We start from the raw sequence: 13,757 nt of genomic DNA, 5'->3' as shown, positions 1-13,757 counted from the left end.
GGCGACTGCGGCTTCGGTCGTGGCGGTGACGACAGCTAAGAAACGGCGGAGAGGGTGCTCGAGCTCGAATCCGAGCTCGGGAATAATCGGGGAAGTGGCGGAGCTCACATTGAGCCTGCAGATGTGCTTAGTGGGCTCAGGGAAGGCTCGGCGGTGCCGGAATCGACGGCGAAGCTCGACGGGGCGGACAAAGAAGAAGGCGGTGCGGGGCTCGATGCGGTGGCTTCCGGGAGGGAGGTGGCGTCCGCGAGGTGGTGGTGGGACGAGGCGGTGAAGCAGCGGCGGGGCGGCGTGCGTCGACGATGGGATCGATCCCGATCCAAGGGGGATCAGGGGAGTGAGGGGGGAGTGGAGACGAGTGGTTCTTGGGGAGTGGTGGTGTAGCTAGGGTTTCCGGTTGGGGTGGGGTTAAGGGAACCGATGAGGGGCCGGCTGGGCCGGCCTGGTCGGCTTAGCCGACTCGGCCAAGAGGCCTAGTGGGGGAAGGGGGGCTTTTGTTTTTTTTTCTTTTAGTTTTGATTTTTCTTTTGTTTATTACCTTTTATTGTTGTTTGTTTATATTCTAATAAACTTAGTTTTTTAAAATACCACAATAGCACCTAAAATAGTGTTTCAAAACATTCCACTGCCACAAATAATTTGGCACATTAATTAATTAGCTTGCATTGTTTACTATTTTAAAAGCATTTGAATAATTGATTTAGCCCCTGTTTTATTCATTTTAGAGTATTTAAACATTTCATAAAAGTGTGGTTTCTCCACCATTATTACATAGGATTTATTTGGCCCAACTTGAACAAATTAGTTATAATGTTTGAAAACTTTTGATGTTTGCATTTAATTCAAATTTGAATTTGGATCGGTTCTGAACTAACACGAGACTAGCAACAGTAATCGCGGTGACGTGGCATCATTACCAGAGGGTTACTGTAGCTTAATTACCCGGCGTCACATATTTATTTATGATTCTAGTGGTCATGATATGCTCATGTGTAATGTTTTGCTCATCAGTTTGCCATGCTCACTCGGATATATGATTCATTGTGGTTATGCACGATGATTAGGTTGCACCTCCATGTTTATCTTGATATCATACTCATGCATTGCAGTTGTATCATGTTATTTTAATATGGTCATCTTATTGCATTCAACTTTAACCGGACTTAAATGAACTTGAACAGTTGTTGGCTGAGTCATGGTGCCACCATATCGAGTTGACCAGTGCAACCACATTTGCCTTTTATGGGAAGGCACTAATGCGGTCTATTGTTATGCCTCTCGCCGGTGCCTCCAACGAGCGAAGGTTATGTGCGCGCGGTACCCTGATTAGGTAGGCGGACATGAACCTTGTGTGCCCGTTTTTGTTGTATGGATCCTTGTCCCCGTTTGGGACTGTTTAAGTTTTGCCACGACGGTGGCCGTTGATGCCTTTGGTAGGCACGGGGCCACCCATGACTTAGCCAAAAGGGGAGTTGGTCGGAGTGAACGGGAGAGTGTCATGGGCAATAGATCGGTTTTGTCGGAATGCCATTGGTCCACCCATATGGGAGCGTGAGGCCATGGGTTCCGTGGTGTGGGTAAAGTGCGCTACCTCTACAGAGTATGTGTGTTTAATCTATTGATAGCCGCGCCCGCGGAAAAGGGCCCAGTTCGTAGTTGGTCACACTATGGGTCAACAGTAATAATAATAATAATAATAATAATAATAATAATAATAATAACGTGCTTAATAACAACCCCGGTTCGATGATGAGAAAGAGGTTGATTGTGATCATGAGATGATCACCGGGGTATCGAGGATACCGAGTTGTTTGATATTTGTGGTGTTATGCGAGAGTCAAGGGTTAAGGTCAAGCTCCTTGTGGTCATTAATGATTACTACGGTATTGTAATACCAAGCTTGATTGTATCGTGAGATGATCGTATGATGTCCATGATGGTAAGCTTACGTATGTGATGGTTACGAGGTAACCTGAGCAGAGTAAGTTGGTGCATGATAGTGTTATCATGTTGCATGCTAGTATTATCTTGTTCATATGTTCATGCCATGCTCGTATTGTTCTAGCTGTATCATGTTGTATATGCCATGTTGTTCTGATAGTATCATGATAATCCTTGTTAACCTGTAATTGCCATGCTATTGTATGTCTTGATTGCTCTTGGTTGTTGTGAGCTTGCAAGTACATTCAATGTACTGACCTGGCATGTCATGACAGTTTGCAGGTCATGCCGGATTAGATTTCTTGTTTGTCATGGATTCCTTGATTGCGAGCTAGGATAAGCATTCCAGCCAGAGTCCCTGCGGCGTGGAGTTCATCACCGTCGTCGCTGTTCCGCTGCTTCGTGTTGTTCTGCTACTTGCATGGAGCAACCATGGCTGGCGTAGTGTCGCCGTGCCGATGTATCCCCTTGTACCCATATAGAGTGTAATAAAGAGCTGATTTGTTCTATGCTAAGCAGTGTCATATTCCAGAATACTTCTCCTCGATCTCTGGGCTCGAATACGGGGCGTTCCGGTTTCTCTGAGCCGGGGTGCCACAACCTTTCTCCTCTTTTGTCTGTGTGTCCCCTACATTCCTTATGCCTGTGAGATTTCCTAGTAATCCTTGCCTCTGGACATTTTCATTGCTCTTCATCCCCTGAACCCAGTTGAGAAAGCAAGGTTGCCAGTAACTGTTGTTGTTGATTCTGTTCCTTACCAATCATCTGTTCATTTTCCCCCTATTTTTCTCCTCCATATTTTCCTATCTCTTCCCCCTCCCTCTTCTTGATACCTTCTGCTTCCTCTTTCTTTCCTGTTTTAGCTTGCCAAATCAATTTTTCTCCAGTTCTATCACTAGCAAACTCCTCCTCGTCTTCAGCCCCTTTGACTAACCCTATCCCAGCTCCAAAGCGACCTCCTCCTCTGCCAAAATCTCCAGATCTATCAATGGAGGGGGGTCCGCTTTTGTTCCATCCGGTCCCCCTCCCTGTAGTGTTGAATCTACCCGCAGCATCTCACACACCACCTCCTCTATTGATCTAGCACCTCCATAGCCTCTCCCAAAATTTCTAGCCATCTCCCTCTCAGGCGGCAGTGTGGGCGGAGAGAAGGAAACCCTAAGGAATGGGAGTGCATCTCTCTCTCCCCCCCCCCCTCCTGCTCATTTATACACCCCTACGCCCTACTTTCCTCCTAGGTCGGGCTCCTTTTTGGCCCATCTCTCGTCCACCAGGGCAGTGATATGTCTCCAACGTACCTATAATTTTTTATTCTTCCATGCTATTATATTATCCGTTTTGGATGTTTTATATGCATTAATATGCCATTTTATATGATTTTCGAGACTAACCTACTAACCTAGAGTCCGGTGCCAGTTTCTGTTTTTCCTTGTTTTAGAGTTTCGCAGAAAGGAATACCAAAGAGAGTCCAAACGGAATGAAACTTCCACAATGATTTTTCTTGGACCAGAAGACATCCAGAGGACTTGGAGTGCAAGTCCGGGAAGCCACGAGGCAGCCACAAGGACGAAGGGCGTGCCCAGGGGGGTAGGGCGTGCCCCCCACCCTTGTGGGCCCCTCGTGACTCCATCGACCTATTTCTTCCGCCTATATATTCTCAAATATTCCAAAATCAATCAGGAGAGCCACGAAAACACTTTTCCACTGCCGCAACCTTCTGTACCCGTGAGATCCCATCTAGGGGCCTTTTCCGGCATCCTGCCGGAGGGGGATTCGATCACGGAGGGCTTCTACATCAACACCATTGCCTCTCCGATGAAACATGAGTAGTTTACCACAGACCTATGGGTCCATAGCTAGTAGCTAGATGGCTTCTTCTCTCTCTTTAATTCTCAATACCATGTTCTCCTCGATGTTCTTGGAGATCTATTCGATGTAATACCTTTTTGCGGTGTGTTTGCCGAGATCCGATGAATTGTTGATTTATGATCAGCTTATCTATGAATATTATTCGAATCTCCTATGAATCCTTATATGCATGATTTGATATCTTTGCAAGTATCTTTGAACTATCGATTTGGTTTGGCCAACTAGATTGGTGTTTCTTGCAATAGGAGAAGTGCTTTTCTTTGGGTTCAATCTTGCGGTGCTTGATCCCAGTGACAGAAGGGGAACCGACACATATTGTATTGTTGCCATCTAGGATAAAAAGATGGGGGTTTCATCATATTGCTTGAGTTTATCCCGCTACATCATGTCATCTTACTTAATGCGTTACTCTGTTCTTCATGAACTTAATACTCCAGTTGCAGGCAGGAGTCGGTCGATGTGTGGAGTAATAGTAGTAGATGCAGACAGGAGTCGGTCTACTTGATACAGACGTGATGCCTATATTCATGATCATTGCCTTACATATCGTCATAACTTTGCGCTTTTCTATCAATTGCTCGGCAGTAGTTTGTTCACCCACCGTAATACTTTCTATCTTGAGAGAAGCCTCTAGTGAAACCGATGGCCCCCGGGTCTACTTTCCATCATATAAGTTTCCATTCTACAATTTTAGTTTTCTATTTACTTCCTTTCCAATCTTTTACTTTCCGTTCCAAAACCAAAAATACCAAAAATATTACTTTACCGTTTATCTATCTCTATTAGATCTCACTTTGCAAATAATTGTGAAGGGATTGACAACCCCTTTATCGCGTTGGGTGCAAGTTGGTGTTTGTTTGTGCAGGTATTCGGTGACTTGTGCGTTGTCCCCTACTGGATTGATACCTTGGTTCTCAAAACTGAGGGAAATACTTACTCTACTTTGCTGCATCACCCTTTCCCCTTCAAGTGAAAAACCAACGCAAGCTCAAGAAGTAGCAGGAAGAATTTCTGGCGCCATTGCCGGGGAGATGTACGCCAAGTCAAGACATAGCAAGTACACGTCATAAACTCTCATCCCTTGCATTACATTATTCTCCATTCGCCTCTCGTTTTCCTCTCCCCCACTTCTAAAACAATTTTCGAAAAGATTTGCCTTTTCTTCGCCCCTCTTCCGTTCATCTTCTTCGCTTACCTTTTGTGTGCTCGTGTGTTGGATTGTTAGATGACTCAAGAGAATACCAAACTGTGTGACTTTTCCAACACCAATAACAATGATTTTATTAGTACTCCAATTGATCCCTCTACTAATGCGGAAACTTGTGAAATTAACGCTACTTTGTTGAATCTTGTTATGAAAGATCAATTTTCCGGCCTTCCGAGTGAAGATGCCGCATCCCATCTAAACAATTTCGTCGATTTGTCTGATATACAAAAGAAAAAATATGTGGATAATGATATTGTTAAATTGAAGCTATTTCCGTTCTCACTTCGAGACCGTGCTAAAACTTGGTTTTCATCTTTGCCTAAAAATAGTACCGATTCATGGGATAAGTGTAAAGATGCTTTTATTTCCAAGTATTTTCCTCCCACTAAGATCATCTCCCTTAGGAACGATATTATGAATTTTAAGCAACTTGATCATGAACATGTTGCACAATGTTGGGAGAGGATGAATTAATGATCATGAACATGTTGCACAATGTGGATGATTATACAAAAAAATTATAATGGATTGAATTTTGCTTCTAGAAATCTTTTAGATTCGGCCGCGGGGGGTACTTTTATGGAAATTACTTTAGGATAAGCTAGTAAACTCCTAGATAATATTATGGTTAATTATTCTCAATGGCATACCGAAAGATCTTCCACTAGTAAAAAAGTGCATGCGATTGAAGAGATTAATGATTTGAGTGGAAAGATGGATGAGCTTATGAAATTATTTACTAGTAAGAGTGCTCCTATTGATCCTAATGATATGCCTTTGTCTACTTTGATTGAGAATAATAATGAATCTATGGATGTGAATTTGGTTGGTAGGAACAATTTTGGTAATAATGCGTATAGAGGTAATTTTAATCCTAGGCCGTTCCCTAGTAATTCCTCTAATAATTATGGTAATTCCTACAAAAATTCATATGGAAATTATAATAAGATGCCCTCTAAATTTAATAATAGTGTTAAATAATTTATGAGTTCATAAAAGAATTTCAATGCTTTGATTGAAGAAAAATTGCTTAAGATTGATGATTTGGCTAGGAACGTCGATAGAATTTCTCTTGATTTTGATTCTTTGAAACTTAGATCTATTCCACCCAAGCATGATATCAATGAGTCTCTCAAAGCTATGAGAATTTCCATTGATGAGTGCTAGGAAAGAACTGCTAAGATGCGTGCTAAAAAAGATTGGTTTATAAAAGCGTGTTCTTCTAGTTTCCGTGAAAATAGTGATGAAGATCTTAAAGTGATTGATGTGACTCCTATTGAATCTTTGTTTTCCAATATAAATCTTGATAAATATGGGACTGGAGATGAGTCAACTTTAGTTAGAAGGCGTCCCAATGATTCAGAGTTTTTAGATCTTGATGCAAAAATTTATAAAAGTGGGATTGGAGAGGTCAAAACTTTAGGTAGTGATGAGCCCACTACTTTGGATTTCAAGGAATTTAATTATGATAATTGTTTTTAATAGATTGTATTTCCTTGTTGCAATCCATGTTGAATTCTCCTCATGCTTATAATCAAAAGAAAGCTTTTACGAAACATATCGTTGATGCTATGATGCAATCCTTTGAAGAAAAGCTTGAATTGGAAGTTTCTATCCCAAGAAAGCTTTATGACCAGTTGGAACCTACTATTAAGATTATGATTAAAGATTATGAGTGCCATGCTTTGTGTGATTTGGGTGCTAGTGTTTCCACGATTCCAAAAACTCTTTGTGTTGTGCTAGGTTTCCGTGAATTTGATGATTGTTCCTTAAATTTGCATCTTGCGGATTCCACTATTAAGAAAACTATGGGAAGGATTAATGATGTTCTTATTGTTGCAAATAGGAATTATATGCGCATAGATTTCATTGTTCTTGATATAGATTGCAATCCTACATGTCCTATTATTCTTGGTAGTCCTTTCCTTAGAATGATTGGTGCAATTATTGATATGAAAGAAGTAAACATTAGATTTCAATTTCCGTTAAGGAAAGACATGGAAAGAAAATTAAATTGCCTTATGAATCTATCATGAGAGCCACTTATGGATTGCATGCCAAAGATGATAATATCTAGATCTATTTTATGCCCAACTAAGGGCGTTAAACAATAGCGCTTGTTGGGAGGCCACCCAATTTTATTTTTGTTTTTTCTTTTTAGGTTCTATTTTGCAATAAATATTTCATCTAGCCTCTGTTTAGATGTGGTTTTTATGTTTTAATTAGTGTTTGTGCAGAGTAAGACCTTTGGGATAGCTTACGGTGAAAGTTTATTTGATCTTGCTGAAAAACAGAAAATTTTGCGCTCAGGAAAACAATTCTCATTTTTAGCAGAAGTGTGATAAAATACGGGTTCTTTTTGAAGAACATTAATAAAATATTGCTTAGGTTTTCCTATTTTTCAGAATTTTTGAAGTTACAAAAGTATTCGAGAGTTACAGATTGCTACAGGTTGTTCTGTTTTTGACAGATTCTGTTTTCTATGTGTTGTTTGATTATTTTGATGAATCTATGGCTACTATCGGGGGGTATGAACCATGGAAAAGTTGGAATATAGTAGATATTACACCTATATAAATAAAGAATGGGTTCTCAACAGTACCAAAAGTGGTGATTTATTTTCTTATACTAACGGAGCTTATGAGATTTTCTGTTGAGTTTTGTGTTGTGAAGTTTTCATGTTTTGGGTAAGAATTTGATGGACTGTGGAATAAGGGGTGACAAGAGCCTAAGCTTGGGGATGACCAAGGCACCCCAAGGTAATATTCAAGGACAACCAAGAGCCTAAGCTTGGGGATGCCCCGAAAGGCATCCCCTCTTTCGTCTTATTCTATCGGTAACTTTACTTGAGGCTATATTTTTATTCACCACATGATATGTGTTTTTCTTGGAGCGTCTTGTATGATTTGAGACTTTGCTTTTTAGTTTGACACAATCATCCTTACTGTACACACCTTTTGAGACAGACACGCATGAATCGTGATTTATTAGAATACTCTATGTGCTTCACTTATATATTTTGAGCTAGGCAATTTTGCTCTAGTGCATCACTTATATCTCTTTAGAGTACGGCGGTGGTTTTATTTTATAGAAATTTATGAACTCTCATACTTCACTTATATTATTTTGAGAGTCTCTAAACAGCATGGTAATTTGCTTTGGTTATAAATTTGGTCCTAATATGATAGGCATCCAAGAGGAATATAATAAAAACTTTCATATTAAGTGCATTGAATACTAAGAGAAGTTTGATTCCTTGTGATTGTTTTGAGATATGAAGATGGTGATATTAGAGTCATGCTAGTGAGTAGTTGTGAATCTGAGAAATACTTGTGTTAAGATTTGTGAGCCCGTAGCATGCACGTACGGTGAACCGTTATGTAACGAAGTTGAAGCATGAGATATTTTTCGATTGTCTTCCTTATGAGTGGCAGTCGGGGACGAGCGATGGTCTTTTTCTACCAATCTATCCCCCTAGGAGCATGCACGTAGTACTTTGTTTCAATGAATAATATATTTTTGCAATAGGTATGTGAGTTCTTTATGACTAATGTTGAGTGCATGGATTATACACACTCTCACCCTTCCACCATTGCTAGCCTCTCTAGTGCCGCACAACTTTCGCCGGTACCACCATATACCTTCCTCAAAACAGCCACCATAACTACCTATTATGGCATTTACATAGCCATTCCCAGATATTTTGCCATGCAAATTTCCACCGTTCCGTTTATTATGACACGCATCATCATTGTCATATTGCTTTGCATGATCATGTAGTTGACATCGTATTTGTGGCAAAGCCACCGTTCATCATTTTTTTATACATGTCGGTCTTGATTCATTGCACATCCTGGTACACCGCTGAAGGCATTCATATAGAGTCATATCTTGTTCTAGTATCGAGTTGTAGTTTTTGAGTTGTAAGTAAATAGAAGTATGATGATCTTCATTTTTAGAACATTGTCCCATGTGAGGAAATAAAAGAAAGAGGAAAGAAAAAAAGAAAGAAGAAAAGGGAAAGAAGAAAGTAAAAAAAAAAAGAAGAAAGAAAGAAAGAAAAGAGAGAAAAAGAAAAAAATGAGAGAAAAAGAGAGAAGGGGAAATGTTACTATCCTTTTCCATACTTGTGCTTCAAAGTAGCACCATGATCTTCATGATAGAGAGTCTCCTATCTTGTCAATTTCATATACTAGTGGGAATTTTCATTATAGAACTTGACTTGTATATTCCGACGATGGGCTTCCTCAAATTGCCCTAGGTCTTCATCAGCAAGCAAGTTGGATGCACACCCACTTAGTTTTCTTTTTGAGCTTTCATAAACTTACAGCTCTAGTGCATTCGTTGCATGGCCATCCCTACTCACTCACATTGATATCTATTGATGAGCATCTCGATAGCCCGTTAATACGCCTAGTTGATGTGAGACTATCGCCCTCTTTTTGTCTTCTCCACAACCACCTTCTATTCCACCTATAGTGCTATGTCCATGTCTAACGCTCATGTATTGTGTGAATGTTGAAAAGGTTTGAGAACATCAAAAGTATGAAACAATTGCTTGGCTTGTCATCGGGGTTGTGCATGATTTGAGTATTTTGTGTGATGAAGATGGAGCAGAGCCAGACTATATGATTTTGTAGGGATAAGCATGCTTTGGCCATGTTATTTTGAGAATACATAACTATCTTGTTAGTATGCTAGAAGTATTATTGTTTTTATGTCAATATTAAACTTTTGTTTTGAATCATACGGATCTGAACATTCATGCCACCATAAAGAAAATTGCATGGATAAATATGTTAGGTAGCATTCCACATCAAAAATTCTGTTTTTATCATTTACCTACTCGAGGACGAGCAGGAATTAATCTTGGGGACGCTTGATACGTCTCCAACGTATCTATAATTTTTTATTTTTCCATGCTATTATATTATCCGTTTTGGATGTTTTATATGCATTAATATGCTATTTTATATGATTTTTTTGACTAACCTATTAACCTTGAGCCCAGTAGCAGTTTCTATTTTTTTCCTTGTTTTAGAGTTTCGCAGAAAAGGAATACCAAACAGAGTCCAAACGTAATGAAACTTTCGCGATGATTTTTCTTGGACCAGAAGGAATCCAGAGGACTTGGAGTGCAAGTCAGGGAAGCCACGAGGCGGCCAGAAGGACGGAGAGCGCGCCCAGGGGGTAGGCCGCGCCCCCACCCTTGTGGGCCCCTCATGACTCCACCGACCTATTTCTTCCGCTTATTTATTCTCAAATATTCCAAAATCAATCAGGAGAGCCACGAAAACACTTTTCCACCGCTGCAACCTTTTGTACCCGTGAGATCCCATCTAGGGGCCTTTTCCGACATCCTGCCGGAGGGGGATTCGATCACAGAGGGCTTCTACATTAACACCACTGCCTCTCCGATGAAGCGTGAGTAGTTTACCACAGACCTACGGGTCATGGCTAGTAGCTAGATGGCTTCTTCTCTCTCTTTGATTCTCAATACCATGTTCTCCTCGATGTTCTTCGAGAGCTATTCGATGTAATACCTTTTTGCGGTGTGTTTGCCGAGATCCGATGAATTGTTGAATTATGATCAGCTTATCTATGAATATTATTTGAATCTCCTATGAATCATTATATGCATGATTTGATATCTTTGCAAGTATCTTCGAACTATCGATTTGGTTTGGCCAACTAGATTGGTGTTTCTTGCAGTAGGAGAAGTGCTTTTCTTTGGGTTCAATCTTGCGGTGCTTGATCCCAGTGACAGAAGGGGAACCGACACATATTGTATTGTTGCCATCGAAGATAACAAGAATGGGTTTTCATCATATTGCTTGAGTTTATCCCGCTACATCATGTCATCTTACTTAATGTGTTACTCTGTTCTTCATGAACTTGATACTCTAGATCCAGGCAGAAGTAGGTCGATGTGTGGAGTAATAGTAGTAGATGCAGGCAGGAGTCGGTCTACTTGATACGGACGTGATGCCTATATTCATGATCATTGCCTTAGATATCGTCATACTTTGCGCTTTTCTATCAATTGCTCGGCAGGAATTTGTTCACGCGCCGTAATACTTTCTATCTTGAGAGAAGCCTCTAGTGAACCTATGTCCCCCGGGTCTACTTTCCATCATATAAGTTTCCGATCTACAATTTTAGTTTCCTATTTACTTCCTTTGCAATCTTTTACTTTCCGTTCAATAAACCAAAAATACCAAAAATATTACTTTACCGTTTATCCATCTCTATCAGATCTCACTTTGCAAATAATCGTGAAGGGATTGACAACCCCTTTATCGCGTTGGGTGCAAGTTGGTGTTTGTTTGTGCAGGTATTTGATGACTTGTGCGTTGTCTCGTACTAGATTGATACCTTGGTTCTCAAAACTGAGGGAAATACTTACTCTACTTTGCTGCATCACCCTTTCCTCTTCAAGGGAAAAACCAACACAAGCTCAAGAAGTAGCAGGCAGGCCCACGTCCACATCCAAACTTATGTCTCTTCCAACCGAGCCTCCAAAAATAATTGGGGGTCTCCTTTTTCCTCATCTCTTTTCTAATCATCATCTCCCTTTTTTGGAACCAAATATGGTCCAATAGGGTTTTCCTTAATTTCCAATTCTCCTAAATCTATTCCATCATCCTCATACCAAGAAAAAATTGGTGGAACATTTCCAATTCTCATATGTTCTCTGACAATTTTAGCATCTATTCCCCTAGGATTAAAATGTTTTCCCAAATTTCTATCCTCATAATTTCTCCCACAGTTTGCCTCCCTAAAAGCAGCATCACTTTTGCTGTTTGTTTCCACAGCTCGGGGAGGAAACCCTTTTTTGTTCCTAATTTTTTATCTGAGACCTCTCATGCCTTTATGACTACTATTTCTAACATCATCTGCATCAATTGATGAAGTAGATGCGAAGTATTTAGTAGTTTTTTGCATACCTGAAGAAAAGTCAGGGGCCTCCCTCCTCCTCCTCAGAGCCCTCCCCGGCCAGCAACCAGAAGCGATTGCCGGCCAGCGAGCACCCTACTGGCGGCGGGAGAGAGCTCGGAGGCTAGGGGAATGCCTCGGGAAGCGGGGGGGGGGGGGGGGGGGGGCGTCGGGGAAGCGCCTTTGGAGTCATGTCCCGCCTCCTTGGCGGTTTCGCCTCCACCTCATCTTCCTCGATCTCGATTGGTATCCACCCCCATCACCACCGCCTACGCAGGCGCCGACGAGTGGATCTGGCAGTAACGAAGAGAGCGGAACACCTTCCACTTCTCCCTCTGTGCTGGAATCGGAAAGTCTGCCTCGAGCATCGCCCAGAGAAACACCCCCATCGCCGGCTGGCGGTCGTAGTTGGGAAAGCATCTGAGGACCTCCTCCTCGTTCAGATTGTCCCTCACCATCTCCGATGCGTCGTTGAGAGCCTTTGCTGTGGGGAACCAGCGGTCGATCTCCTTCAACGTCCCCATCATTACCTCGTCGCCGGCGGCCAACGCCCACATATGTTGCTCGCGAGTCATCATCAAACCCTAGCTCTCGATGCGGCGGAGCGGGGCGAGTTGTGTTGGGTGGAGATGCGGGGGAGAGTGGGGTGTAGAGACGAGGCATCGGTGTGGGCCTCCTAATAACCTCTCTCCCCTCCCCTCTTGCCATTACTCACCTTGAAATCTGCATTGTGCTCGCCCCACCGGCTAGGCGCTGCAATTCTGGCCAAGTGGCACGGGAACTGTACCATCTGGCCCACATCAAAGCCCGCGTCGTCGCGCCACCCCTGTGCGTCGATCACCACCTCATCGGCGTTGAGGAGCACCAGCCGCTGCCCTTGCCGGTGGATGGATCCTGGTCGGAATATCAGCAGCGTCGTGCCGAGATTCGGCATGAAATCGCACCTGAGGTGCGTGTCGCACGGAAGCCGTGCGATGCACGTTATCTCCCTCTCCGTTTTGTTGATATTTACCTCTTCATCCTCTCTTTCTTAATTGTCTTCAGTGAAAATTCTGTTCCACGTTCAACCACCCATCTATATCTGATTGTACTGCTAACCCATTTTACGATCTGAGCACAAAGCAACCATAGCAACACGGTAACAAGATTCAGGTTCACTTATTCATAACATAGAAAGCTGCTCAAAGGCAGCGACATATGTTCTGACAAATGGCACAGGAAAAAAGAGTTGCAGAAACGCCACATGAGACACTCCACATAATCGAAGAGACATGCGAATCAACCTTCCAGGAGCCCAAAGAACTCATTTGCCACCACGAAGGCGGAGCACCAGGTGCAGAGTAGACTCCTTCTGAATATTATAATCAGCCAGAGTGTGACCATCCTCGAGCTGCTTACCGGCAAAGATTAGGCACTGCTGGTCCGGGGGAATGCCCTCCTTGTCTTGGATGTTCACCTTCACGTTGTCAATGGTGTCCGAAGACTCCACTTCCAGGGTGATAGTCTTGCTAGTGAGGGTCTTGTCGAAAATCTGCATGCCACCACGAGCACCAGGTGCAACAAGGTGCATTCGTTTTAGATATTGTAATCAGCAAGGGTGAGCCCGACCTCAAGCGTGGTGGTCTTGCCAGTGAGTGTCTTCACAAAGGTCTGCATCTGCATAGTTTAAAATTGGAGATAAAGCAGGATAAGTCACCAAGTAAGTGGCATACAGGAATAGATCAATCGACCAACGAAGCCATGGGACAAAGAGCACTAATCTAAATGCTGTGATAGGTATGCATATTTGGAAATTGCAAACAAA

The 13,757-nt window shown here is 42.2% G+C and overlaps 1 protein-coding gene across 2 annotated transcripts in view; it reads right to left on the bottom strand.

Moving 5' to 3' along the window:
• LOC109768074 (polyubiquitin 11-like) overlaps positions 1–13,523 on the bottom strand; it is a 183,676-nt gene extending 170,153 nt beyond the window's left edge. Inside the window, exon 1 of one of the 2 annotated variants that reach the window (XM_040394809.3) lies at positions 13,265–13,523. In XM_040394809.3, coding sequence (XP_040250743.3) covers positions 13,265–13,523 — 259 coding nt within the window. The remainder of the gene's footprint in view (positions 1–13,264) is intronic. The other variant, XM_073505264.1, reaches the window with a different exon arrangement.
• Positions 13,524–13,757: the final 234 nt, after the last annotated feature.

Source organism: Aegilops tauschii, chromosome 7 (assembly GCF_002575655.3).
Source record: "Aegilops tauschii subsp. strangulata cultivar AL8/78 chromosome 7, Aet v6.0, whole genome shotgun sequence".
NCBI lineage: Eukaryota > Viridiplantae > Streptophyta > Magnoliopsida > Poales > Poaceae > Aegilops > Aegilops tauschii.
This window is presented reverse-complemented; position numbering and strand designations above follow the sequence as displayed.